The following is a 27,038-nucleotide window of genomic DNA, read 5'->3' on the forward strand; positions in this document are numbered from 1 at the left end:
ATATTTTAACCCAACATTTTCCCGTACATAATGGTGTTTCATTTTTTTTAAACCAGGTCACGTCTTTTCGTGGAAATTATAAAAAATTTATATTTTTCTACAAGGTATATAGTATCAAATATATATTCATCCATACCAATATAATAAATGGGAAAATGTATCTGTCTGTTACCTTTCACGGAACAATCACTTAACTGATTTTGGTGAAATTTGGTATAGAGATGATTTTGTAAATATCTTTGTACCAATGGACATAGGCTACTTTTTACCCCGGAAAATCAAAAAGATCCCACGGGATTTTTGAAGTGCTTAAATCTAAGCGGACAAAGTCGCGCGCATGATTTAGTATTTCTAAAAAAAAATATTCACTTATTACAAAAAATTCTACGAAAGGGAATTGAGGATGAAATAGGAAATTGTATGCCACTTTATCATTTTCTTTGTAAGATTTTGAATCTTAATCCTCAATCAAATTGGAGTTATCTCAGCCTTAACATCTGACGCAGGCTCAGTTTTACGGATATAAGAAATAATTTTAATATAATTAGCTTCATAAAAAAATATAACTTATCTTGGAACGTCGCGTCAGTAGAAATTACCTATCCAAATACAAAAAGTTACTCTTGGTTGAATCACACATTCCTAATCCTATTCCATACAAACAAACTGATTTATTTATCTATTACTAGGTATTTCCATTTTTCCACGCACATGCAAACTGTGGAATCAACGCCCATCGGCGGTGTTCCCACTAGACTACAACATGGGATTATTCAAGGGGCGGACGAACAAATTGCTGAAAGGCCGGCAACGAATCGGCAGTTCTTCTGTTACTGGAAATATGTTCATGGGCGGCGGTGATCACTTAACATCAGGTGGCCCGCCTGCTCGTTTGCTCACTATTTTTATTTAAAAAAAAACTACTACCGGAACACCGGCCTATCTGCACACAATTTGTGTGTGTGGGTAGGACTAACGTTGTGTATGTATGTGTATAAAAGTGTGCGCGGATATTTATGTTTGTAGTTATGTTTATTTTTGTGTTAACAATAAATTAGTACTTACCTAATTATTTACAAAATATACTTTAGTAATTTGTAATGCAATTTCCCGTCTCACAGCTATAAAACTCACTATCATAGATTGCCTTGAAGAGATGACGTGTTTAGTGATAAGTGCGTCATCTTTTGTATGTACTCCATAATAATGCCATTTGTAACTGTTCTTTCTCTACGCAATAAAGTTATTCAACGATAAATTAAATACATACAAAATACTTTAAAAAAATATAACTTACCGGTAATCCATCCAAGAAGGGCTATAGAAATAACCCTCCTAAACACACTCACAGCTACCGTCCCCATGTTTACCGTATACAATATAATATGTCACCACCAATCTCTAGACGCTAGCCCATTTACACGGTACAGATTTATTTTCCTTACATATTTTATGGATTTTTCTCTTTTTTTATATATTTCAGCACGTCATCTTTGAGCTGGGTCCTCTTTTGTTGTCACCTGTAACAAAGAAACCAATTTTTAGTATCGCCCAAAGAACCGACCGCGGCCTTTGCATTTATAAAATAAAAATTGGGCAAATGTCTGACGGACTCTTGTGAGTTCCGTAGCTTTAAGAATCTATCATCATTTCAACCCGTATTTAGCTCACTACTAAGCACGGGTCTCCTCTCAGAATCATCCATCCATCCATCAGCCTGTAAGCGTCCACTGCTGGACATAGGCCTTTCCAAGAGCGCGCCACCAAACACGGTCCTCCGCCTTCCTCATCCACCCGCTCCCCGCCACCTTCTTCAGGTCATCGGTCCAGCGGGCTGGAGGTCGTCCCACACTGCGCTTACCGGTACGCGGTCTCCACTCCAGAACCCGTCTGCCCCAACGGCCGTCGGTTCTGCGACAGACATGGCCTGCCCATTGCCACTTCAGCTTGCTAATCCTTTGAGCTATGTCGGTCGCTTTTGTTCTCCTGCGAATTTCCTCGTTCCGGATTTTATCCCTGAGAGTAATACCCAACATAGCTCGCTCCATAGCGCGCTGAGCGACTTTTAGTTTGTGGATGAGGCCAACTGTCAGTGTCCACGTTTCTGCTCCATACGTCATCACAGGTAGGACACACTCATTGAAGACCTTAGTCTTAAGGCTTTGCGGTATCGACGATTCGAAGACCTGACGTAGCTTTGAAAATGCTGCCCAGCCCAGCTGGATTCTTCTGTCAGCCTCCTTGTCGAAGTTGTTTCTACCGAATTTTATAATCTGGCCGAGGTAGTTATATTCCTGAACAACTTCGATGCTGACATTGCCGACGGTGACGGGTCTTGAGGTAACGTGTTCGTTAAACATGACTTTCGTTTTGTCTATATTCATCTCAAGACCTACTCGTCTGGAAGAACAGCTAAGCTCGATCAGCATTTCCTCAAGGTGTTGCAGCGATTCAGCCAGTATGACTATGTCATCCGCAAATCGCAAGTGAGAGATATTTTCGCCATTCACGTTTATGCCTCGACCATTCCAGTCCAATACCTTAAACACGTCTTCCAGGGCACAGGTGAAAAGTTTGGGAGATATTACATCTCCTTGCCTCACACCTCTCCGTATAGGGATCGGATTCGTTTGTTGGTCTTGAACTTGGACAGCCATGGTGGCGGAGTCATACAAACATCTCAACACTTGGATATAATGCCAGTCGACTTGGCATCGCTGTAATGAATCCAGAACAGCCCAGGTCTCGATGGAATCGAAGGCTTTCTCGTAGTCCACAAACGCTAGACAGAGAGGCAGATTATACTCCTGAGTCTTCTGCATAATCTGCCGTAGCGTGTGGATGTGGTCTACGGTACTGTAGCCTTTCCGAAACCCAGCCTGCTCCGGAGGCTGAAATTCGTCAAGTCTTCGGGCGAGACGATTCGTAATAACCCGCGAGAACAGCTTGTAAATATGGCTTAGAAGTGAGATTGGTCTGTAGTTCTTAAGTAGACTCTTATCTCCTTTTTTGAAAAAGAGTACGGTGACACTTCTACTCCATTTTTCCGGTGTTGTGCCAGTTTTGATGACGGTATTAAAGAGGTCTTTAAGCTTGTTAAGAATTGGCTTTCCTCCTGCGCGCAGGAGCTCCGCTGTAATACCGTCATCACCTGGGGCTTTATTATTCTTCAGCTGTCCGAGGGCTATACTAATCTCACCTACGTCGATGTCCGGGAGGTCATCGGTATAGTGGCGCACAAGTCTCGCACGTTGGTCGTTCGTGGTTTGGGTGGGTGCAGGTTTCGAAGCATGGGCAGAGTAGAGCTGCCCGTAAAACTGCTCGATCTCCGCTAACACCTCTGGTTTCGAAGCAACAGTTCGGCCATCCGATGTTCTCAACTTCGTCAAATGGCTCCTCCCAAGACTCTTAGCGAATACTTTAGCCCCCTTATTGCGTTCAATCGCATCTTTTATATTGCGAGTGTTGGCAGCACGCATATCGAAGCGTATTCGCTTTTTAATGAGCTTGTTTAGAGACTGCCTCTCTGACGAAGTTGAGGACATTTCCCGTCTTTGCTGCATCAAATCCAGGGTCTCGCTAGAGATCTTGGATGAAAAGATGTTGCCTTCTTTTTGGCAAAATTTACTACCCACTTCCCGAACGACGTCCACAAGATCGCCATATTTCTGATCAACCTCGTCGGTGGTTTCCAGCAATTCGAATCGGTTCCTAAGTTCTAATTGGAACTTTTCTGTTGCAACTATGGGTTGGCGTGGTCTCGGGCGAAGAGTTGACCCCATCAAACGTCGTCTCTGGAGCTGAAGGTCTATATTCAGAGAGCCTCTTACGAGTCGGTGATCACTTCCAGTATTAAATCTATTGATCACGGAGACATCTCTGAATATATCCCTACGATCCGTCATGATGAAGTCAATCTCGTTTTTGGTCATGTTATCGGGACTCTGCCAAGTCCACTTCCTATGGGCACTTTTCTTGAAAAATGAGTTCATTAAGAACATACCCTTCCTTTCTAGAAAGTTGACCAGCATCTGCCCCCTGTGGTTCCTGTCACCAACTCCATAAGGTCCGATCCTCGATTCGTTGCATTCTTGTGCTCCCACCTTTGCGTTGAAGTCCCCCATAACAACCGTGAAGTAGGATCTGGTAGTCTTATCCATAGCCTCAACGATGTCTTCGTATACGGCCTCTACTTCTTCATCAGAGTATGTCGACGTGGGCGCATAGACCTGCACTATTTTGAGGGAATACCTGTGGTTTAATTTGAGTATAACATATGCTACCCTCGTCGACACACTACTGATCTCCACGATGTTATTTGCGAGGACTTTGTTGATCAGAAACCCCACTCCGCCTTGGGATGTCTGCTCACCTTCTCGATAGTAGAGTACGTGACCCGATTCTAGTGTCAGAGTATCCTCGCCCTCTCTACGGACTTCTGACAATCCTAGAACATGCCACTTGATTTTGTCCAACTCTACCTCAAGTTCGGCTAGGCTTTCATCCGATCTCAGGGTCCTGGTGTTGTACGTTGCCAAATAGAGTCGTTTGGTATGGTAGCCATCCGTAGCCCGGTGATTCTTAGCACCCCCTGCCCTGCCGTGACCGCGACCGCTACCGTAGTCGGGAATAGCAGGGCTGCCGGGAACTGGGGGCCTTTGTCTGTTGGCGCTGCTCATTGAAAGTGATGCCCATACTGACCACGCTGGGCAGGCGGGTTGGTCAGCGCAGGGCTGTAGGCTACTTCGCACCAGTGACGCTGCTGCCCGTCCCTGGTCTGTGCTATTTAGAGCCTATTTGTGCTATTCTGTGCTATTTGGAATGGTTATCCCGCCATTCTTCGGTCGTCATTGCCTCGTTTGCTAATTCGCAGGGGGCACCACGTGCAGGTGAGGTTGACAGTTGGGGTGCTAAGATGTTAGTGCACCCCCTTACCCCCCCAGAATAGTCAGTAGATATTCAATTCATAAGAATCTTTTTGCTATTGAAAGAGTTTTAAAGGCTAATCTTTGGCTGCCGCAGAACTGATGGCCGCTGGGGCAGACGTGTTCTGGAGTGGAGACCGCGTATCCAGCAAGCGCAGTGTGGACTGACCACCTTAAGAAGATTGCGGGAAGGCCTATGTCTAGCAGTGGACGCAAATAAGCTGATTGATTGAATTGGCAGGTGTATAAAAAAAGACCTAAAACGCACCAATCGTAATATTTTGAATATTAATGTGTTCAAGTTAGATGGACATAGTTGTCTCAACAATAGCGTTCCATTTAGACAAGTAAGGAACCCTAAAAATAAAATTGACGCGTAGGTATAGCGATCAAAGGGAAATGTTTGACGTTTCGATTAAACTTTCTAAAGCAAAGTTTACTTTTGTCCGGCTAAAAATCATGAACAGGCGTTTTGTTATTCACACAATAAATATGGGTTTGTGAAAATTTTATACAATTTGTTTCTGATTTTGTCATCAAAGTAAAAGGCTTTAATGTAGTCTAAATTATTTATTACAATCAAGGGAGCCCCCTCAGGTCTGGTCGGACCCATATCTCTTTGAACACCCGAGTTCCGCCCCATGTTTAACCACAAAGAAGCCTTAATAGCTCAACTGCTATATCGTGGGCTGAAAGGTCGAAGGTTCCATAAACAATACTACTTTTAACTCCCGACCCAAATAGAGGGGTGTTATAAGTTTGACGTGTGTATCTGTGTGTCTGTGTATTTTTCTGTGGCATCGTAGCTCCTAAACTAATGAATCGATTTAAATTTAGTTTTTTTTTTGTTTGGAAAGTGACTTGATCGAGAGTGTTCTTAGCTATACCTAATCCTAGAAAATTAGTTCAGCCGTTTGAAAGTTATCAGCTCTTAACCTTCACCTGTCGGGGCTGTTATAAATTTTTAATTTACTCTTGTTATATATACTTCAAAAGTTTAACGCTTAGTTGGTGGGGAAAGGGGAATATTAACCATATTTTTTTTTTTTTTTTTTAAGGATCATTATTTTTATTTTATTATTTTATTATTATTACACCAACAACTTCCATACAAATATAGACAAAAAAAAAATTACAAAATAACTTCAGTATGGTTGTCAATTACAGGTGTATACTTTATAATAACACTAATCTAACACTAACCTAAAGTACAAATTCTTTTAAAACTATTCTCTTTTTAAATTTGTTTAATTTATCATGAAAAATGTCCACATCACTAGCGCCTGTATATTGTAACATAATAATATTAATACCACTAATATTGTAACATCGAGAAACTAATGAGTCTCACAAACTACCAAGGAACATAAACTACATAATAACAGTTATCTACTGACCCGATTATGATAAATTTTAAACAACCTATTTTCTTATAATTTTATAGTATGAAAGTCTAGAGTCATCATACCAGGTTCAACAGTGGGCATCTACCAAAATATGGTTTTTTTTTTTAATTTTATAAAAATGATATCTTGTAGACTGTATGTATAAAAAAGATCAGTAATTTATAGCGCCGCGTTGACGCGTGACGCCGGAAATGATCGATGGGACGAGATTGTGCAGAAAGGAAAATATAATAAGGTAAAAAATTGTAGGTAGCTTTTCTGGAACACGCCGTTTCTACTAGCAAAAATACCTTCATTTAATAGTGGAGTAAATAAAGCCGTAAAATAGCCAATCTTAGGAAGTCCTCAGAAACAGCTCCGATTTTGATATTTTTTTTTTTAAATTCTTGTATTTTATACATTATTCAAAATCAGAAACGTTTTGAAGCGGGGAAATAATTTTTAGTATTTTTTTATCCATATGTGCGATATTTATACACGAAGTCCAGAAAAACGCTACCTTCTCTTTGAGAAGTTGTAGAGGAGGTCAAATGCTACAAATGACCCCTAAACACTTATGGGCAAAAACCGCCCGTTTTTGAGTTATTGATCGTTTTCAGAAAAATACGTATTTGTTTCTTTTAAAATTCATTAAAAAAAAAGTAAGGCATATTGCCGACTTTTTATTTAATTTCTAAGTACTAGACATCTCAATTAATAATTGTGAATACTAAAATAAAAATAATCTTTGTAGGTTCCCCGGTTGGGGATCCAAGGCTGTACCAGTTTCATAATTTCTATTGGGTTACTTTGCCAAAAATGCAATTTATTTTTAAAGTTACAGAAATTTTTGGCCTGCAAATTATTTGCAAAGCTTCTACATATTCACAGCTATCTAATGATGTACAAAACTTTAAAATAAGTTGAAAATTAGCTAAAAAAACGATAAAATAATAGCACAAGAAAGAAATTTCTTAACGCTTAAATTTTAAACAAATCGTTTTTTCTTTGTTTAGAGGTAGTCTCTACTTAGAAAGAGGTAACAGTTTACTGTGAATATGTGATCTGGTCAAGTCTGATCATAAAATCGGCCACGGGATAGCTCAATTGATCGATAGGAACGATTTGTTTAAAATTTAAGCGTTAAGAAATTTCTCCCTTGTGCTATTATTTTATCATTTTTTTAGCTAATTTTCAACTTATTTTAAAGTTTTGTACATCATTAGATAGCTGAGAATGTGTAGAAGCTTTGCAAATAATTTTCAGGCCAAAAATTTCTGTAACTTTAAAAATAAATAGCATTTTTGGCAAAGTAACCCAATAGAAATTATGAAACTGGTACAGTCTTGGATCCCTAACTGGGGAACCTACAAAGATTATTTTTATTTTAGTATTCACAATTACTAATTGAAATGTCTTGTACTTAAAAATTAAATAAAAAGTCGGCAATATGCCTTGCTTTTTTTTTAATGAATTTTAAAAGAAACAAATACGTATATTTCTGAAAACGATCAATAACTCAAAAACGGGCGGGTTTTTCCCATAAGTGTTCAGAGGTCATTTGTAGCATTTGACCTCCTCTACAACTTCTCAAAGAGAAGGTAGCGTTTTTCTGGACTTCGTGTATAAATATCGCACATATGGATAAAAAAATACTAAAAATTATTTCCCCGCTTCAAAACGTTTCTGATTTTAAATAATGTATAAAAAACAAGAATTAAAAAAAAAAAACATCAAAATCGGAGCTGTTTCTGAGGACTTCCGACGAAAATGCTTCGTTTACTCCACTATAAGTATATAAGACAATTGGTATCGCAAACTTTCATACCACTGACGTAGGGTAGTAGATATAGACGGCAGCTTACGAACAATATGACATCACTCATGTGGCCAGGTTTGCACACAAATATACAACTATGTTTCTTATTACGAAATGTAAAAAAAGTTTCATTATATCAACAACTTTAGTTTTTTATAAGCCTTAAAGCCTCTTGTCATCGACAGTGAATTAAAAAAAAATCGACAAGGATTTTTTTAATGAGAACAAAAATATTTATTCTAGGATGTCTAGGATATAACTTAAACATCTATGCAATAAGTCTAAAGACTAATTTGAAATAGAGACAATGTCTTATGCATAGAACTGGTATAGTATAGACATCCACTGCTTTCAAAGGTATATATAGGGACCACGCCGCAATCTTGTGCCGTCTGGATTCGGATCTCCTCTCAGAACGAGAAGAGTTTAAGACATAGTCCTCCTTGCTGGCCAATTTGCGGATCGATAAAACTCCTACACCTTGAGAATAAGTATTTCATGCAGGCTTCCACACCGTAGTTGATAACGTTCACTGATAAAGTCGACAAGTTAAAATTAAATAAAGACGACATTGTTACAATAAGTAATTAACAAGGGAATTGAATAGGTAGGTAGATCGGATTATAAAGACGCTCCATTGTCTACTACTACGAATAACATAATATAAGTCCCTAATAGATAAAACGATGATCCGAGAAGGGTCTTACATGTTCCCAATTTATCTACCGAGCCGTATCCTGCCCATCCGTCAATGTCTATCAATTGAAAAACGTCTCCGCAGATCGGGGGAAGCTATTTAATTAACTTTTCCGGGGACATTATGACCGGTTTATACCCGGATTTTATACCCGGGTCGGGTATTGTGTCGACATAATATCGGTTGGCTTATTGTCGATAGAGTTCGACTCGGATGTGCTCAGTCAAGTGGTAGATTGATATGTATCGCTGAGACTGATTGTGATTGCGTGGACGTTGTAAGTACGTAGTGATTGCAATGTGTCCTTTATTATGTATCTTACACGATACACTGGTGTACATTAATTTCTAGTATAGGGTGGGTATTAAGATTGTTTATTGCTTTTTGATTTGTTAAATGGTAGTAGATATTGTAGGTATTAGCATGTACTATATAATACTATTACTACATAAAGAAGCGACACTCACTCCTCCCCGCCAATTATTATTACAATAATGTAATGGCATGGCTACTGCACAGATAATACCTATCTTCTCATGTTATCTCTACACACAAAATTGTACAGGCAGGCTGGTGTTCCAGTTGTAGTAAATCAGTATACAAGCGAACTGATAACGGAGGTGTGCTCATACTCTGATTTCGTGTTCTCGGCTCGTGTAGACCTAGATATATAATATACTGACCAATGCTGTAGGAAAATGCTGAATGTTCAATTTGTATGAACTAAATTCTTCAGATTTTTAAATTGCTATAATTTTCCTTATATGTATTTCTATAGGTAATTAAACATCACTTTTTCTTTATCAACGCAAACGAATAGATACGTATTTTCTAAACAAACATCTTTTTTTTATAGCTATTCTATCAACATAACTTTTGTACAAAAGTTTGATAGCAATCAAGCGCTAATCTAAAGCAGAAAAGAATAGTTTCATTGTTGCTAAAGCTAATTTATGTATTTGTTTTTCTCATTCAAAAGTATTTTTTCAAGGAGTACACTCTAAAATGCAATTCGAAAACAACAAAACTCTTAGAACTAAATTTAAACTTTATCTTCCACCGGACCAAATAAAAGAGCGCACCGCTGCAAATTCATGATAGATAACAATCTGAAACTTCCACTGCCGAACCCATTCTACTCCCAGATACTCTACCCCGTAACCTCTTAATCTGTCCAATAAAAGTTCGCGATCATTCTCGATAAAAAACATTATCGGACCGATATTTCAAAAGGAAATCGCCCGAATCACTTCATATTTTGCCCCCGGGCCGGTATTAATGGATTGCTCCCGACCTCGAATAGATTTTAATTTGATGTCAATCCTTGTGCTCAGTGCTCAGAATAATCCGTTTTAATTCGATAATATAGGTTCAAGGGCTTTATTATCGAAAGTTATTGTTGGTTTGAACTATAAGATTGGACAATCAATCAATCAGCCTGTTTGCGTCCACTGCTGGACATAGGCCTACCTAAGAGCGCGCCACCACACACGATCCTCCGCCTTCCTCATCCACCAACTTCCCGCTATCTTCTTCAGGTCACCAGTCCAGCGGGTTGGAGCTCGTCCCACATTGCACTTGGTGATACGCGGTCTCTACTCCAAAACACGTCTACCCCAGCGACGATAAGATTCGACGACGATGGTTAATTTCAAATCACAATAACCTTGTCTGACCTTGGAATCTTCTGATTCAAGATCTAGAAGGGTGGTGATAGCCTAGTGGATTAGACGTTGGCACCCTATTCAGAGGATCAGAGATTCGATTCCAGACACGCACAAACCTTCAATTTTTCAGAGTTATAAGCGTTTTACGGAATTAAATATCACTTGCTTTAATGTTGAAGAATTCTACGTGACATTGGCGAAGTGCTTAGACGTGTGGCGTGAAGTAAAAGCCATTAAAGCCAACCCTACATGCCTGATAGTTCTCCATAATATTCTCAAAGATGTGTGAAGTCTGCCTATGCGCATTTGGCATGGTGGACTATGCCAAACAACATCCAAACTCTTTTTTTTTTTAATTCTGAATTTGAATGAATCCTTGCTGCTTTTAAATGTCGTAATAAAATTATATAAGCTTAAAAGTGCTGTGGCGTTATCGTAAAAGTTCCGGTTAATTTGCCAAACAGATCTGCAGCTGACTCTGACAATAATAATAATTATGCATTAAAATATGAATACTTTTTGCACCATATTTTCGCTGTTTCATTCAAAATATGTCGTACATTTAACTTATCGTTTAAAGTAAATTTTATCATTTTGTATTGTTTAGTTTTATGCCAAAACTTCTTTAATAAAATCGCGGAAAAATCATCTAGCCTGATAAAAAGATTAGATTAACTACATATTTCAATTAACGACCCAAATTAGCTTACGAGTAGTGCGCTATTATTAACAAGTCGTAATTTAGAAAAAGGTTGAAATGGAGATGGGCAGGGCATGTCTGTAGGACTACAAACGACAGATGGACTCGTTTGTTGCTGGAATGGAGGCCGCGTACCGTTGGAAGACAGCCCTCCCGTTGGTCAGACGACATTACCAAGCTGGCGGGAAAAACTTGGAGGAGGCTCGCACAACACCAAGAGAAATGGCGTGCACGTGAGGAGGTCTATGTCCAACAATGGATTAACAAAGGTTAAGAAAGAAGAAGAAAGAAGAATTTAAAACAAACACAACTGCCCTGCCAAAAGCGAGCTAAAAATAAATCTTCACATTTAAAAATGGCGACATTCAGCCACCATATTATAATTTTTTTGGTAATAAATTTATGGCCAGTGTCACTCGGTATGATGTAAGAATTCTAACGTTACCCCGTAATACCTATATTCAAATCCGTCTAGGCGTTTAGAAGTTATAGTTCAAAGAAGTTCAGTTCAGAAATTCACATATATATACAACACATATATAAAAATGAACCCTGAAAACAAGAAAACAAAACAATAGATACACTCCTTTTTCTGACGGTTTTTCCAGCCTTTCCGGTGGATTTTTCAAATATACAAACTTTGTCCTGACTATTACAAACAAAGCAAAAAAACAGACAAACTGGTCGGGCCTTTCGTGCGATCATACATGCGGCAGATGATCTTTATTATGTAGTTCACAGAACTCCAAATATATATGTACTTAGTTAGATAGATACGGATGGATCGCAAATTATATACCTACCTACCTAGTATCTAGTATTGTTGAAAATACAATAAAAATCAGAAAGCAATAATATTTTCCAATTGTAATGTGTCAGAGACCGCAAAATTGGCGCAAAAAGTTTATTTTAAACTGTGATAATGTCAGAGACAGAACGTTGCCTGCAGGTCGGTTCCGCGCTGCCATTGCGGACAAAACCGGTATTTTCGTGATAATCACCCATTACGTACTGATTTCAGAAATAATAAAAACTATGCTATGAAGTTAATTAGCATCAATGTGATCGGAATGCATATGCCTACTAAGAGGGAGATAAATCACCCACGGAGCATGTTCATGACTAGTTTTTTTTTCGGTTATTATCCGTAGATTAGTCCGTGAAATTATCGGATAAAATAAGTCTTAAACTCTAAAACAGTGACTCTGGTAGACAATCAAAGTCCAATTTACATTTACATCACACTTCACACTATAATATTATAAAGACGAAAGTTTGTATGTGTGTGTGTGTGTGTGTGTGTGTATGTTTGTTACTCCTTCACGCAAAAACTACTGGACGGATTTGGCTGAAATTCAGAATGGAGATAGATAATATCCTGGATTAGCACATAGGCTACTTTTTATCCCGAAAAACCAAAGAGTTCCCACGGGATTTTGAAAAACCTAAATCCACGCGGACGAAGTCGCGGGTGTCAGCTAGTTAGGTATATTTAGGTTAAATTTCTGCCACGTCAAAGAAAAAAACCGGCCAAGTGCAAGTAAGACTCGCGCACTGAGGGTTCCGTACTCGGGTATTTTTCCAACATTTTGCATGATAATTCAAAAACTAATATCTATAAAAATAAATAAAATCTGTTTTAGGATGTACAGGTAAAGCCTTTTCATATGATACCCCACTTGTTATAGTTATCTTATTTTGAAAATTGAAACACATTTTACAAATTCGCGGTTTTCAGATTTATTCCTGTACTTGTGCTATAAGACCTACCTACCTACCAAATTTCATGATTCTAGGTCAACGGGAAGTACCCTATAGGTAGGTTTCTTGACAGACACGACGGACAGACAGACAACAAAGTGATCCTATAAGGGTTCCGTTTTTTCTTTTGAGGTACGGAACCCTAAAATAGCAAAAAAGCATAAAAGCGAAAACGGATGATCTAATAAGTATGTTATAAATAAAATGTCGATATCATTAGCCTCCTCGAGATACAGTTTAATACAGCCCTGATTTATGGCCGTATCAGTTATACCCAGCCGGCCTCCTGAGATCCCGATACTACGCCGCTACAGAAATGGCTTCCCGATAAATCCTTCACTTAGTTTATTTTACTCAAGTATCGGACCTATATCATATACCCACCTATTTTGTATCTAAGTGTGGATTACGTATTAGACAAGCCCACTCGTATTCTTTCTACAAGTGTAAATTAAAAATTTATAACACCCCCGACAAGTGAAGGTTACAGAAGGTTACAGGTTAGAAAAGAGCTGATAACTTTCAAACGGCTAAACCGATTTTCTTGGATTATAACTAAGAACACTCTCGATCAAGCCACCTTTCAATAAAAAAAACTAAATTAAAATCGGTTCATTAGTTTAGGAGCTACGATGCCACAGACAGATACACAGATACATAGATAGGTACACAGATACACACGTCAAACTTATAAAACCCCTCTTTTTGGGTCGGGGATTAATAACGGTGAAGGAAAATATCGTGAGGAAATCTGCATGCCTGAGAGTTCATTATAAAGCGGAATTTACATTACGAAATTAGTGGCCGAAAGTACTTGTAGTTTCACGACATTATTTTAACTATCAATTTCACGTGTAAACGTCTAATTTCGTAATCATCACAAAATTAGACGCTTACGCGTGCAATTGATAGTGAAATTAATTTCGTACCACTAATTTTGTGATGTAAATGCCGCTTAATGTTATCAAAGGTGTGTGAAGTTTGCCAATCCGCTCTGGGACTGCGTGGCAAACTATGGCCTAAACCCTTCTCATTCCAAGAGGAAACTTGTGCTTAGTAGTGGACTGGCCATGGGTTGATCTTTCTGATTAAAATATGTTTGTAATTAAAATTAATCCTATAAGACGGCAATCACACGAATTGTATGCTAGACTTCACGCCCGGCTAGAGACCAAAGTTTGAAACTCGGTTAGAGCAAAGTTTTAGTAATCAAAGCTGTACCACAAAATTAATTACATTAGAAGTATGACTTGTATTTAAAAACCGGCCGAGTGCGAGTTAAACTCGCGCACCGAAGGTTCCGTACTCGGGTGTTTTTCCTTACATTTGGCACGATAAATCAGACGGACAGTCAGAGAGCAAAGTGATCCTATAAGGGTTCCGTTTTTCCTTTTGAGGTACGGAACCCTAAAAATATCTCTTCTGGCAATTTTCGTTCCATCAGGAAATAGGTACCGTTATAAAAATATACAATGGTACCGAACATAATTTAACTACAGTACGGCCTGCACTTTTAGAAATACTCAAACACTCCATATCTATGCGGGATATAAGTATTAAAGTTATATGCGGTTCCGTGGCTTACCTGACCGCGGTTTAACATTCTTGGCTCCCACCCAAGGCTTTTAAAGCTAGACTTTCACATCTTTTACATCGCCACAAAGGTTGCTAATTCGGGGAAAAAGATGACTGCACTTTCGGGGAACATTTTTATTTCGACGTATCCACTGAATTTTTGAATACCTTTTGTACGAAGAATATTAGCACTTACTGTCTACAAAAATTGTACATTATAGGTATATTAAACGATGACCGCAACTTTGTCTGCGCGGATTTAGGTTTTTCAAATTCTGTAAGAACACTTTGATTTTTTATTCCTCAGTCTAAGCTATTACACTGATCGCGAGCCATTTACTCTTATCCATTGAAGAATTCTGTTTTCCATCTCCGAAGATATTCTTCAGATCTTCACCCACCAAATTTATATGGGACCACCTGGGAAGTTATACCTTTCAAACAAAAAAAAAAACGAAATAGGTCCAGGCGTCTGAGTAATCGGGGAACATACATTAAAAAAGATTACGAATTGAGAACCTCCTCCTTTTTTTAAGTCGGTTAAAAGAAAGAAAGAAGAAAAAATGCATTTATTTGTTGTTGGTGTCACAGATAAAAACAAAGCATACAAATTTACATTTTCATCTGTGACACCACCCCAAATGGATGTACAGCTCAGCATTATGTCCTGCATCACATACATTAAAAAAGCTTTTGATATGACAAATCATGATCAACCCATTTCCGCCCCACTACTGAGTACGGGTCTCCTCTCAGAATGAGAAGGGTTTAGGCCATAGTCTGCCACGCTGGCCCAATGCGGATTGGCAGACTTCACACACCTTTGAGAACATGGAGAACTCTCAGGCATGCAGGTTTCCTCACGATGTTTTCCTTCACCGTTAAAGCAAGTGATATTTAATTGCTTAGATAACGCACATAACTGAAAAGTTAGTGGTGCGTGCCCGGGATCGAACCCCCGACCTCCGATTAGTAGGCGGACGTTCTAACCGATATGACATATTTTGACAAAATATACCAAGTCCTTCCTCAGACTGTACGGCGTACGCGTTATAACTAATTTCGATAAAATGGCAACCTACGAACAAGTCAACCTAATAAAAAGCTTTTAAAACTCATCACCAAAGAAATGTTTTTTTATCCCTTAGGGGATGAAACGGATGTCAAAGTCGTGTATTAGTGAAATAGGTCAAGTGGAACGCGTTTAATGAAAGAGCAAGCGTTTACCGCCATTGCCGCTGCTGCAAATAAATTAGCTAACGACGTTGTTTGTAACTGAGGGAAGGCAATAATTCCTAATTAGTTCTTTCTGGCGACAATTAGTCGCTTTCCCATTCCCGCGTATTGGCAAGAGCTCTTTTAGTTAATTAACAAGTTCGGTGAAATGTTCTAAGAATAACAAGATTTAATATTAACATAGATAAATTACTGCGTCGGAAATAAATGCGAAATAAGAGAGTTTCTTGAAGTCAAAATCCAGCTATGTAGGTTTTATTTCGAGAATAAGGTAAGCCGCCGAATCCAACTCGGCTGGATAACGTTCAAACTTCGAAAAGCCTCAAGATGTCTTCTCGTCCAAAATTCCTCAGTGCTTGAAGACTACAGTGCGTATAGCCATCGGAAACGTGGCCACTAACTATGGGCCTCATAAGTAAACTGCAAATAAATTAGCTAACGACCTGTTTGTAAATGAACGAAGGCAATAATTCTAAATTTTTTAATTTTTTTAAAAAGAATATTAGCCATGCTAACTATGACTAACACTCCCCTTTCCCCTCCAATTAAGCGTAAAGCTTGTGCCAGGAGTGGGTACGACGATATTGCAACGGGTGGGGGTTTGAACCGCCGACATTTCGGGCGCGCTCCTCAACCATTGAGCTATCGAGGCGAGGCGAGGAGATTTAATTAGGAGAATTAGTTCTTTCTGGCGACAATTCGTCGCTTTCCCAATCGCATGTATTGGCAAGAGCTTACTTTTTAGTTGATTAACAAGTTCTGTGAAAAGTTCTAAGAAAAACAAGATTATAAATTACTGCGCCAGAAATAAATGCTAAATAAGAAAGAGCTAAGCAGGTCCAATTTCAAGAATAAGGAGAGCAGCCGAATCCGAATCGGTTGGATAGCGTTCGAGAACCTTCGAAATGTCTTCTAGTCCAAAATTCATCAGGGTCTGAAGATCAAAGTCCTTGACAATCTTGTACTATGACACATTTAGATTTTAGGCACTGATTAATTACCCTTACAACCTTTAGGTACATGCTAATGTAGTATTTTGAGCTTCATACATCAGCTAAAAGATTACCGCTGCACTTTTCGGGGCATCGCAGCATCACATTGACTAATTTTCGAGCACCATCAATCTAAAGTGGCTCTTAGTACCAGTGTCGTAAAGTTTCAAGTATGTTTGAGTGTTGCTGTGCAATTTTAGTACCAGGGCAAAATACATTAAGTACCTAATACCTAATCCCCCCGACCTCGATTGGAGGCACGCACCATTGGTTTTTACATAACTCGTCACCCGCTTTAGAAGGAAAACATCGTAGCTCGAGCACTTACAAGTTTTAAAGTGGATAACGAATGTTTTCTTATCGTAAATATCTGCTTGCAGTTGTAGTTTGTGATTAGAGGAAGCTACTGCGATATTATGATAGTAAGAGATGGTGCAGTTTACGAACATGCTCATCTATACTTCTATACTAATAAATAAAATTGGAGTGTCTGTCTGTAATTTCGAAAAAACTACCGCATATTAAGGTCATATGGTTATTTGAACGATACTATAACTGAATCACACGTTTTTAAAATTTTTGTCTGTCTGTCTGTCTGTCTATCTGTCTGTCTGTCTGTTTGAAAAGGCTAATCTTGGGAACGGCTGAACCGATTTTGACGGGATTTTCACAGACAAGTAGAGAATTGACCAGTGAGTAACATAGGCTACTTTTTTAACCGACTTTCAAAAAGGGAGTTGTGTTTTTCTACCTATGTACACCGAAATCTCCGAGATTTCTGAACCGATTTGCGTCATTTCTTTTTTAATCGATAGAGGAACTTTGCGACATTGTTTCATAAAAAATTTGGAGTCCAACTCCTCAATCCTGATGCTGCAGGGGATCTGACCAATCCACGCGGGCGAAGCTGCGGGCATCAGCTAGTTGAATAATAAGAAACGAGTTGGAGCCCCACACGGAGAGCTTCGCACAAGGTTTATATTATTCTTTATACATTCAATTTTTTTTTAATTTTCATGCTGGCTATTTCGAAATTTTTATTAAGTAGATATTTGTTGTTATAGCGACAATAGAAATACACACACTGTGCAAATTTCAACTCTCTACCTTTTATAGTTCATGAGATACAGCCCACTAACAAACAGACGGACGGATAGATGGACCGACTACGATGGCTTACTTAATAGGCATCGTTGGCAACTTTCGGGTACGGAACCTAAAAATACTTTTTTCCGATTACGAGAGGTTTGACAATGTGAAAAATGTTATACGACAGCAAACATTCGGACACATCAGACGCACCGAAGTATTGCTGATAACTTTAGCGTAAGTCTGCACTGAGGTAATCGTTGCTCACGCATTTCTACGATACATCCGATGGTGCTAACATCCCTCTCATTCTTAGTACTGAAATATGCACCACATGAACTCTGATGAAATAATGCCTGCATTTCTGCGCTAAGCAGCCATGCTGATTCTTTGAGCAAAATATACTTATGGAATACCGGAAATACACAAAGAGTATTTGAATAAATATGTCATGGATAATAAATCCAGCAAGTTTCATGACACTTCCAAGATACAATAATAATTTTTCAAAAAACATTACACGAACTCGGGGTTTCATATCTGGTTTTCGCTAATTACAAGTGCGAAGCGTACCTTTGACATAGATTAATGAACGCGCTCCCACGTCGAGATGCTCCAGAGAATAATGAAATCCACATCCATCCAGCACCTTCCGAGATTACTGCGAACGGATGCTTTTACCAGTATTCTGAATATACTTCACTTTAATTGATATTAAAGTCTACTGTACGGTAAACTATATGACTAAATAATTGTTTATTAATTATAATTAAGGGTCATGAGACCGGCCTGCCCGCGAAATTCAAATTTAATTTGGTTTTTCGCAATTTGTAACCTAATACGACAACGTAGGCTTATGGTTATTTTATTTGCGACAGTGGCAATATCATCCTCACAGGTTTAAATAAAAATCTTTACTTGAAAAGGTCCAGTTTAAGATATAAAGTAAAGTATCGACTAATTTGTGAGAATAGTCGATACTTTAGATTAGACCGGGCAGGCCGGTCTCATGCCCCTTAATAAACAATCACATCACACTTCACACTAATATTATAAATATTATAAAGATTGTGTGTATGTTTGTTACTCTTTCACGCATAAACTACTGGACAGATTTGGCTGTGGATTAACACATAGGCTACTTTTCACCCCGGAAAATCAATGAGTTTCCACGGGTTTTTTATAAAACTTATATCCATGCGAACGAAATCGCGGGCATCAGTTAGTATTATATAAATTCTAAATCAGTTCTCATTAAAATTTTTTTGAATGTTTGTTTAGCTGCTTAAATAATGCTATTAGTGACATCTTAATAATTGAGGTGGCTGTTTAAGGCTTCACAGGCTCTAACGTCAGGGTAAAAGCCGGGACACACCAAATGCGTATGCAGCACGTAAGCGTAGACGTAGCGCGTACCATGACGTTGTGCATGGAACTGTATGAGATATGGCATACCGCTTGCGTGACGTGAACGTTCGCGTAGACGTAATGCGTGCTGTCATGTCTATGGATTCAGGCGCGTCACTACGCGCGTGGTCACGTGTACGTGCTGCATACGCGTTTGGTGTGTCCCAGCTCTAAAGGTGCCCACGCACTCGAACTGAACTGCAGCGGCTGGAGAAAATATCGTGCGGAGCGCTGCCGCGGGGCGCAGTTCAGTTGCAGTTCAGTTCAAGTGCGTGGGCACCTTAAACACGGAGCCCTATTTGTGTCATTTTGCTGTTTATCTGTCTGTCCTTGTGTCACAGGTCTCCAGCTCGCAGAGGAAATGAGTTTCAAACCTAACGTGGATAATAAATCATGGATCGATAAAAATAACGTGGACAACGTCAGTCAGTCAGTTTCTCCTTTTCTATCTTAAAGATAGTCCCGTTTTATGTTGTTTTGTAAAAAATCGTTCTGATTACTTTCTACGAAAGCAACGTAAATCTCTCTATGGCATAAATACGCATTCTTGTACGTCCTATATTCACAAAAGTCTGAAAACATCACTGCACATAATAGCAATATTTCAAGTCATTCGTTCCTGGCGGCCATGTCTCATGTTCCAACGTTTTATCTGCGAAGTCGCGCGGCGCCGCCTTAAGTGGACTTTTTGACTTTCGCCTCCCGCTGTTTTAAGTGTTCTAGTTTATATTAAGTTTAATTCTCGGATTCGTAGACTGTTTTGTGAGAGTTGTATATTGCAGTCAATTAGTGCTGAACTTCTGTCGGACTTTAGAAAAAATAATAACTCGGGAAAGATTAACATGGACTTTTTTGTTTAACTTAAAGTCCGACTTTTGTACAAGGTTCGTTTGCTGTGATTTACAGTAGTTCAGAAGAAAACTGTGCTTTATAAAACATAATAAGTCAGTCTATCTATAAACCTATAAAAAAATTCTACCAGTCACTTTTAGAAGAAGAAAGATGATACAGCGCCAAAATTATTCATGTAAAATCGGTTACCAAGGACTCACAAGTTCATAATGCTTTCATTGTTAAAAAGTTATAAGATCTCTAGTAGAGCCAATCCCTTAGCCGAGCTTCGATTTGTGCTGCGCATCATAGCCTATGTGGCCTATCCCAAGTCCAAAGTATATAGTTTTTAAGTGTTCTTGACTGTACCATATTTATCACAGTATAAATATCAAATAACTCTACCTATAAGCCATGACTCTACAAACTGTACATCTTGGTAAAACAGTATGGCTTGGTAATATTGCTTCTAGCATAGAAGCCAAGAATACTGAACCACTGAAAAGCTGTAACGAAATATAGAGAAGTCTAAAAACTTTTTCGAAATCGAAAGACGCCATGAACGAAGCCAAATTCCCTTGACACAATTGTTGATTTATAAATCGGGATCCTCATTTATCATGCACTCTACCCAATTGTCAATTTAGCATTCCAAATTCGTAATACGTGCATGATAACAGGTAGCACGATTTGCGAGATCGCATCTAAAATTGCCGGAAAGATTTATTGTCGGTTGTTTGCGCTGACTTCTGATTTGTTTTGTCGTGAATTCGGTCCTGGCGTTTTATAAACTTCGTGCTCTCGGCATTGATAAAGGCTCCAGTACACATTGGCCATGAATTCGACAAGTGCCAGCAATTGTGTATCCCGCCTAGTTCCTTTGATGATAAAAGAAAGCGCACTGCATGTGCCAAATTTAGTCCAAATGACCTACTAAGATACACTTTTCATTATATTTGACGAGTACGTTAGATCAGCGTTTACTAATCGCGCCAGATCCTTGACTGTTTGTGTGCTAGCCTATTGACGTCGTCAAGCCAGTTAACGCTACTTAACTGCACTCGGCAAAAGGCCAAGTGGTCTAGTATAATATCACCGAGTGTATTCGCCGAGATCGTTGGGTTAGTATGTACCTATAAGATTCTAAAACGATGTTTGTGAAATACGGCAAGATTCTTAGTTGTTTGTATGAAAACCCACAGAAGTCGGCAATCGCGGTCATCGATGACCGCACTTGCCAAATCGCTCTGTATAGTGCATTGACCATTGTTAGAACACGTTTGGCTATTGTGAACAGGGCTATTTACAGAAATTGTGAAAAATCACTGAAGTGCGCATAGCCGTACCTATTGGTCGGTTGCCCAATTTCATATTCAGCTGTCAAGACGAAAAAGAATGGTGCAATCAAAACGGAGTACCTACGCGTATAACTACGTTGAAAATTTAAATGAAGTCTCATTTTCTGAATAAACAGTTTTATTTTGCTTCACTTTCGTATATTCATTTTAAATCCTGCAATGGATTTTCCAATTACTTTTACTGAACCGATTTTCATAGATTTATACATATGATTTTCTTTTGGCATAAAAATACAAATTTATTAGAAATTCAACTCCTCAATCGGTCTGTGTAAAAGTGATAGATTGATTTAAAAGTTCAAGAATCTTTTTAGATCTGTTAACAATAAAGTTGTTTAAATGAATAAATAGATCTTTTATGCAACTTAAAGAGAGAAGTACCTAGTGCTCAGTGAGTTTGAATCTGCATCATTTTATCAAATTATTATAAAAACCTACTATCCATTGAGGCATCCACTGCATTAAAGTATCAAATGAACTTCGTAAAAATTTATTTATCATCCCAAATTAACTGACGACCAAAAACATATGAGCTTTTTCGATAAAAAAATATCGTTTCTGCGCTATTGAATAAAAAATTGAACCAGACAAAGGTTTTCATGCTACACGACACGATGTCGATAAACATTTTGCAGAGTTGTGAATACAGGGATCAAAAATAATAGCGTAGAAAAAATGCCCTTAATAGAATTTCCATAATAGATCCATAATTATGTAGATATTTATGTTGATTGAGGATAAATAAAGTAAAATTATAGGCCACTTTCGGAAAGAAATCGCACATAAATACACATAAGTAAATTTTTTCTTATACGAAAACAACTTATTTTAGTAAGCAATGGAGTAGTTTTCAATAAAAAAAAAAAGAAAGAAAGTGTGTCCATGTATATAAATGTGGAGTAAAATCAAATCGTAACAGAAGTGTAAGTATAAAAGAAAATGCTCTGATGAAAAAGCGAATAATTTTACGCTACACAAACCATAAATAGAAGCCCGCGTAGTATCGGTGTCGCCGATGATTTTATCGCGTGATATAAAACGACGCGAGCGGGGTTTTTCAGTCCATTACCTTTTTTCATCTGAGCAGAGTTAAGCTGATTACGCGAGCCAGAGGTGGAGTGAGCGCATTGGATATTACACGAGTAACAGAGCGGTTTTATGTCGAGCGAAATCGATTACCTCTATTAACTAGAAACTGACTGCTGAAAGGAATAAGTAATATCTGAACAGCTTTTCACCCTTATATATGGGCGAAGATGTTCTGAATTAAAATTACACGAAATTCGGTAGTTATTAACTACTATTAACTAGATGATATTATTATCATTTAGTAGATAAAACGATATACAGGGTGTTTGATAATTAGTATATAATGACGACACGTACCCATGCTACTTTGATCTGATAAATACAATGCTGAAGTAAAATGACGAAATAAAATTATAAAAATTTCCATACAATTTTTTTTTGTTGGAACAATATTATTATTGAGAGAATACGTGATGTCGATTGTGTCGATAATTACCTATGTTGTGAACAATCTCTTAACTAAATTGGCATTTATGTACAAAAGTATCACAAGTACTTAAGTAGTCATAAATAATAATTCATTCAATATGGGATAGGTAACTCCTTATATAGGCAGGTAACTTATATAGGTACTTATATAACTTTCGTTCATTAAGAGTGAATTCTCAGTAAAGACAGTCTACGACAAAATTGCTCTAGTTAAAGGCTAGCTTCTATATTTTACGCGCTTTTTTACTAGCTACGAAATAAAATTATAAAAATTTCCATACAAATTTTTTTCTTATGTCCAAGTTTTCATGCCCCTAACGTGCCCTAACTCACTGAGATCGTTGACCTTGGCCTATCTAAAGATGGCCAACGATCTCAGTGAGTTAGGGCACGTTAGGGTCATGAAAATTTTGACATATTTTTTTTTTTTTAATTTTGTATGGAAATTTTTATAATTTTATTTCGTCATTATACTTCAGCCTTGTATTTACCAGATCAAAATAGCATGGTTACGTGTCGCCATTATATACTAATTACCAAACACCCTGTATCATAGATACAAGCTATCTCTATGCAAAAAGATGATACGTCAGCGACGATGTCCAACGTGGATTAAGGATTACCAAATGTTAAAATCGGGAAGAAAAAAAACTTAAGAGACGAGTCTATTCACACAGAAATAACGTAACTTGCTACTGGTGAAACAATTTTCAAAATCGGTTCAATAGTTCTAGACATTAAAAGTAAAGTTTGTAAGTACATATATATATCTCATTACAAACTTTTATCTCATTTTAATATTAGTATACAGACTTTACCTCATTTTAATATTTGGAAAACCATTAACCTAATAGTTTGTTTCCTAAAAAACCTTGGCACACTTTGAGTTCCCATTATTCAATTAGGCTTTTCGCATAATCATTAATTTCGCTATTCATCATGATCAATCATGCGCCTCGAGTTTCCACGTCAGATTTTCCGCTAAACGCAGGCATTAACTAAGTTTTTAACTTGTTACTTGTGTGAAATTGAAAATTAACTTTCTCTTTTTGCTTGCGAGCTTGCCGTTGACGTCTTTACAATGTTTACAAATTAAATTAACCTAGATTCTATTAAATTAAATTGACTATAGTGTTTTAATTTCACGAGAAAACATTAAAAACCCATAAACACATGATATTATTAACTAGAGGATGTCCGCAACTTCGTCCGCGTGGATTTAGTTTTTGAAGATCCCGTGGGAACTGTTTGGTTTTCCGGGATAAAAAGTCGTATATATCAATAACATGGAATCTACCTCGGTACCTTTCGTACAAATCGGTTGAGTGGATGGGTATTTAGTGGGAACTCTTTGATTTTCCGGGATAAAAAGCAGCCTATGTCCGTCCCCGGGATATAAGCTAACTCTGTACCAAACGTCAGAATCGGTTAAACTGTTGGGCCGTGAGAAGGTACCAGACAGACATACCGATAGACAGACAGACAGACACACTTTCGCATTTATAATATTAGTATGGATTAGTATGGATGGATTGAAGTTATTTTATTAATAGTTTTTAAATAAAAAGCTTTAAAATAATCGCGCAAATTTGCATACGGGTCGTTAAGTTTTCAATGGTCTTCAAAAGTTTTCAACCCTCTTTAATTTATGTACCTAAATACAATTCAATATCTTGAAAATTAATAACTGCGCCCTATGATACCTATTGCATATTGCCCCTTTAGTTTCCTTATAGAATCTTCAATATATTCACTGTATACACTTGAATCGTTATTGGTTTCTCAATCTATTTCCAATAGGTGATTCTAACAAAGCCCAAACACGACGCACGATACGTAATGTATCAGAATACGCATTTATCCTTTGACCTAAACCTCTATATCTTTGTAAACGATGCAAGTACTATTGCTACTAACAAGTAATTTTGCACCTTATATCGACAAACTTAGAGTTTATTTCACAGTTTTCCTATACATAGTAGCTTTAGTACCGATATGATCAGTGTTGTTTTGTTTCCTTATTTCGTCAAAGTTATCTAAGGGTTGGCAATCTTTAAGGTTAGTATTGGGATAATGGTATGAAGTTAACTGGGGGTTAAATGGAATCTTTTATAGTCTTGATATTTTAGATTGATCTTCGATTGGATATTTTCTTTAGATTTATTTGTGTAGATAAAGAGAGTGAAGGTTTAAACTTAGCTTAAATTTTAAGCTGGTCAAACATGCAGGATACCATCGCGTGAGTGTCGCCTCAATAAGTGTAAGGATACGCATTAAGCTGTTTTTGAAAGTTACTTGGTTTTTACTGTGTACAGTGAACTTACAAGTAGGAAAAAATTAGTTCTTTTCACTAATTTAGCAATGACTCATATTATGTACGCGCCTTTAGTGCAAGTGGTCTGAGAGACAGGCAGGGCAGTTGCTTGCGCAACCAAAATTCAAATAAGCGATGGTTGGAACAATAAATTATTATTATTGAGAAAATACGTGGTGTCCATAGTGTCGATAATCACATTAATATTGTAAAGGCGAAAGTTTGTATGTGTGTGTGTGTGTGTATGTTTGTTACTCCTTCACGCAAAAACTACTGGAGGGATTTGGCTGAAATTTGGAATGGAGATAGATAATATCCTGGTTTAGCACATAGGCTCCTTTTTATCCCGGAAAACCAAAGAGTTCCCACGGGATTTCGAAAAACCTAAATCCACGCGGACGAAGTCGCGGGCGTCAGCTAGTTACCTATACTGTGAACAATCTCTTAACTACATTGGCATTTATGTACAAATCTAGTGTCATAAGTACTTAAGTAATCATAAATAATAATTCATTCAATATGGGATAGGTAACTCCTTATGTAGGCAGGTAACTTATATACTTATATAACTTTCGTTCATAAAGACTGAATTCTCAGTAAAGACAGTCTACGACGACGTTTACAAATGGCAAAATTGCTCTAGCTAAAGGCTAGCTACTGTATTTTCAATAAGCTTTATTGTACTACGCTCTTTATAAGTACGGATCCCTAAAAAGGAAACCTCTACAAGGCTTTTATAACTTAACGTCTTGACTTCTGCGGGCTCATTAGCAACTACTATTTCACTACTTTGCATCAAATTGAACCGTATTGAAATGCAACAAGGTCGATATTCACTCGTAAATGTATTCCTTATAAAATTAGCTGCAATTGTTTCGACTTTAAATGGATTGTTTATTTTTTCTTTCAAGAAGTTGGATACTTAATAATTATACAAAAAAGATGTTACAAAATTCTTCCTTTGTTATATAAAACTTTAGAATAGATAATAAGTATTATGTTATGTTTCATTTCGTTTCTTATGTTTCATATTTTCTTTGCGAATTAATTAATTACTCTGGTTGTTCGTTATTATGTTTTTAGGGTTCCGTACCTCAAAAGGAAAAACGGAACCCCTATACGATCACTTTTTTGTCTGTCTGCCAGTCTGTCTATTCGTGTCTGTCAAGAAAACTTTTACCTAGAATCATGGGTAGGTACGTAGGTTTTGGCTTAACCTTAACCTTGGCTTAACAAATAGCTATAATAATTGTGATAACGCATATCAATCGATCGCGATTGTTAAGCAATGATGACCCAAGTCGGTTAATAGATGGGTGACCTACATCCGTTATCCAAAATTCTAATCCCAGCGGTTTAGACTGTACGTTAATAGATCAGTCAGTCAGTCAGGTCCTTTTATAAGTACCTACTTACAGAGAGTAGAGACCCAATACACCTACCAATAAAGCAAGAATGAAGGCAAGCAGGATAAACTTTGATAAAAAAGGTATAAAAGAGATGAAAATCGATTTTCATTCCTCTACCTACTCGCTTAAGCATCTATATCGGCTTATAGAGCGGGCTGATTAAAAGTATAATAGAAAACCGTTTTTCTTTTATCTTAAGGGCAAGAGGAAATGATTTTTTATATTATCTTAGGTACATTCTTTCACTTTTGAACTTCTTACAATCTCTCACCTTCCAGTTCTTCCTGATCTTCTTTTTAACCCTCGACCCAAAACGAGGGGTGTTATAAGTTTGACGTGTGTATCTGTCTGTGGC

At 37.7% G+C, this 27,038-nt stretch overlaps 1 protein-coding gene and 1 long non-coding RNA gene across 2 annotated transcripts in view; one reads left to right on the forward strand and one right to left on the reverse strand.

Annotated features, from left to right (window-relative positions):
• The window catches only part of LOC123867096, a 308,948-nt gene that overhangs the window by 260,227 nt on the left and 21,683 nt on the right, over positions 1-27,038 (reverse strand). The window contains exon 2 of the mRNA XM_045908973.1: positions 1,298-1,520. Coding sequence (XP_045764929.1) covers positions 1,298-1,364 — 67 coding nt within the window. The 5' untranslated portion in view covers positions 1,365-1,520. The remainder of the gene's footprint in view (positions 1-1,297; positions 1,521-27,038) is intronic.
• LOC123867114 lies at positions 193-26,593 on the forward strand. The gene is made up of 4 exons (XR_006796331.1): positions 193-203; positions 5,670-5,673; positions 10,703-10,711; positions 26,515-26,593. It is a non-coding gene; the product is annotated as an uncharacterized LOC123867114 (long non-coding RNA).

This window comes from Maniola jurtina, chromosome 7 (genome assembly GCF_905333055.1).
Source record: "Maniola jurtina chromosome 7, ilManJurt1.1, whole genome shotgun sequence".
Lineage (NCBI taxonomy): Eukaryota > Metazoa > Arthropoda > Insecta > Lepidoptera > Nymphalidae > Maniola > Maniola jurtina.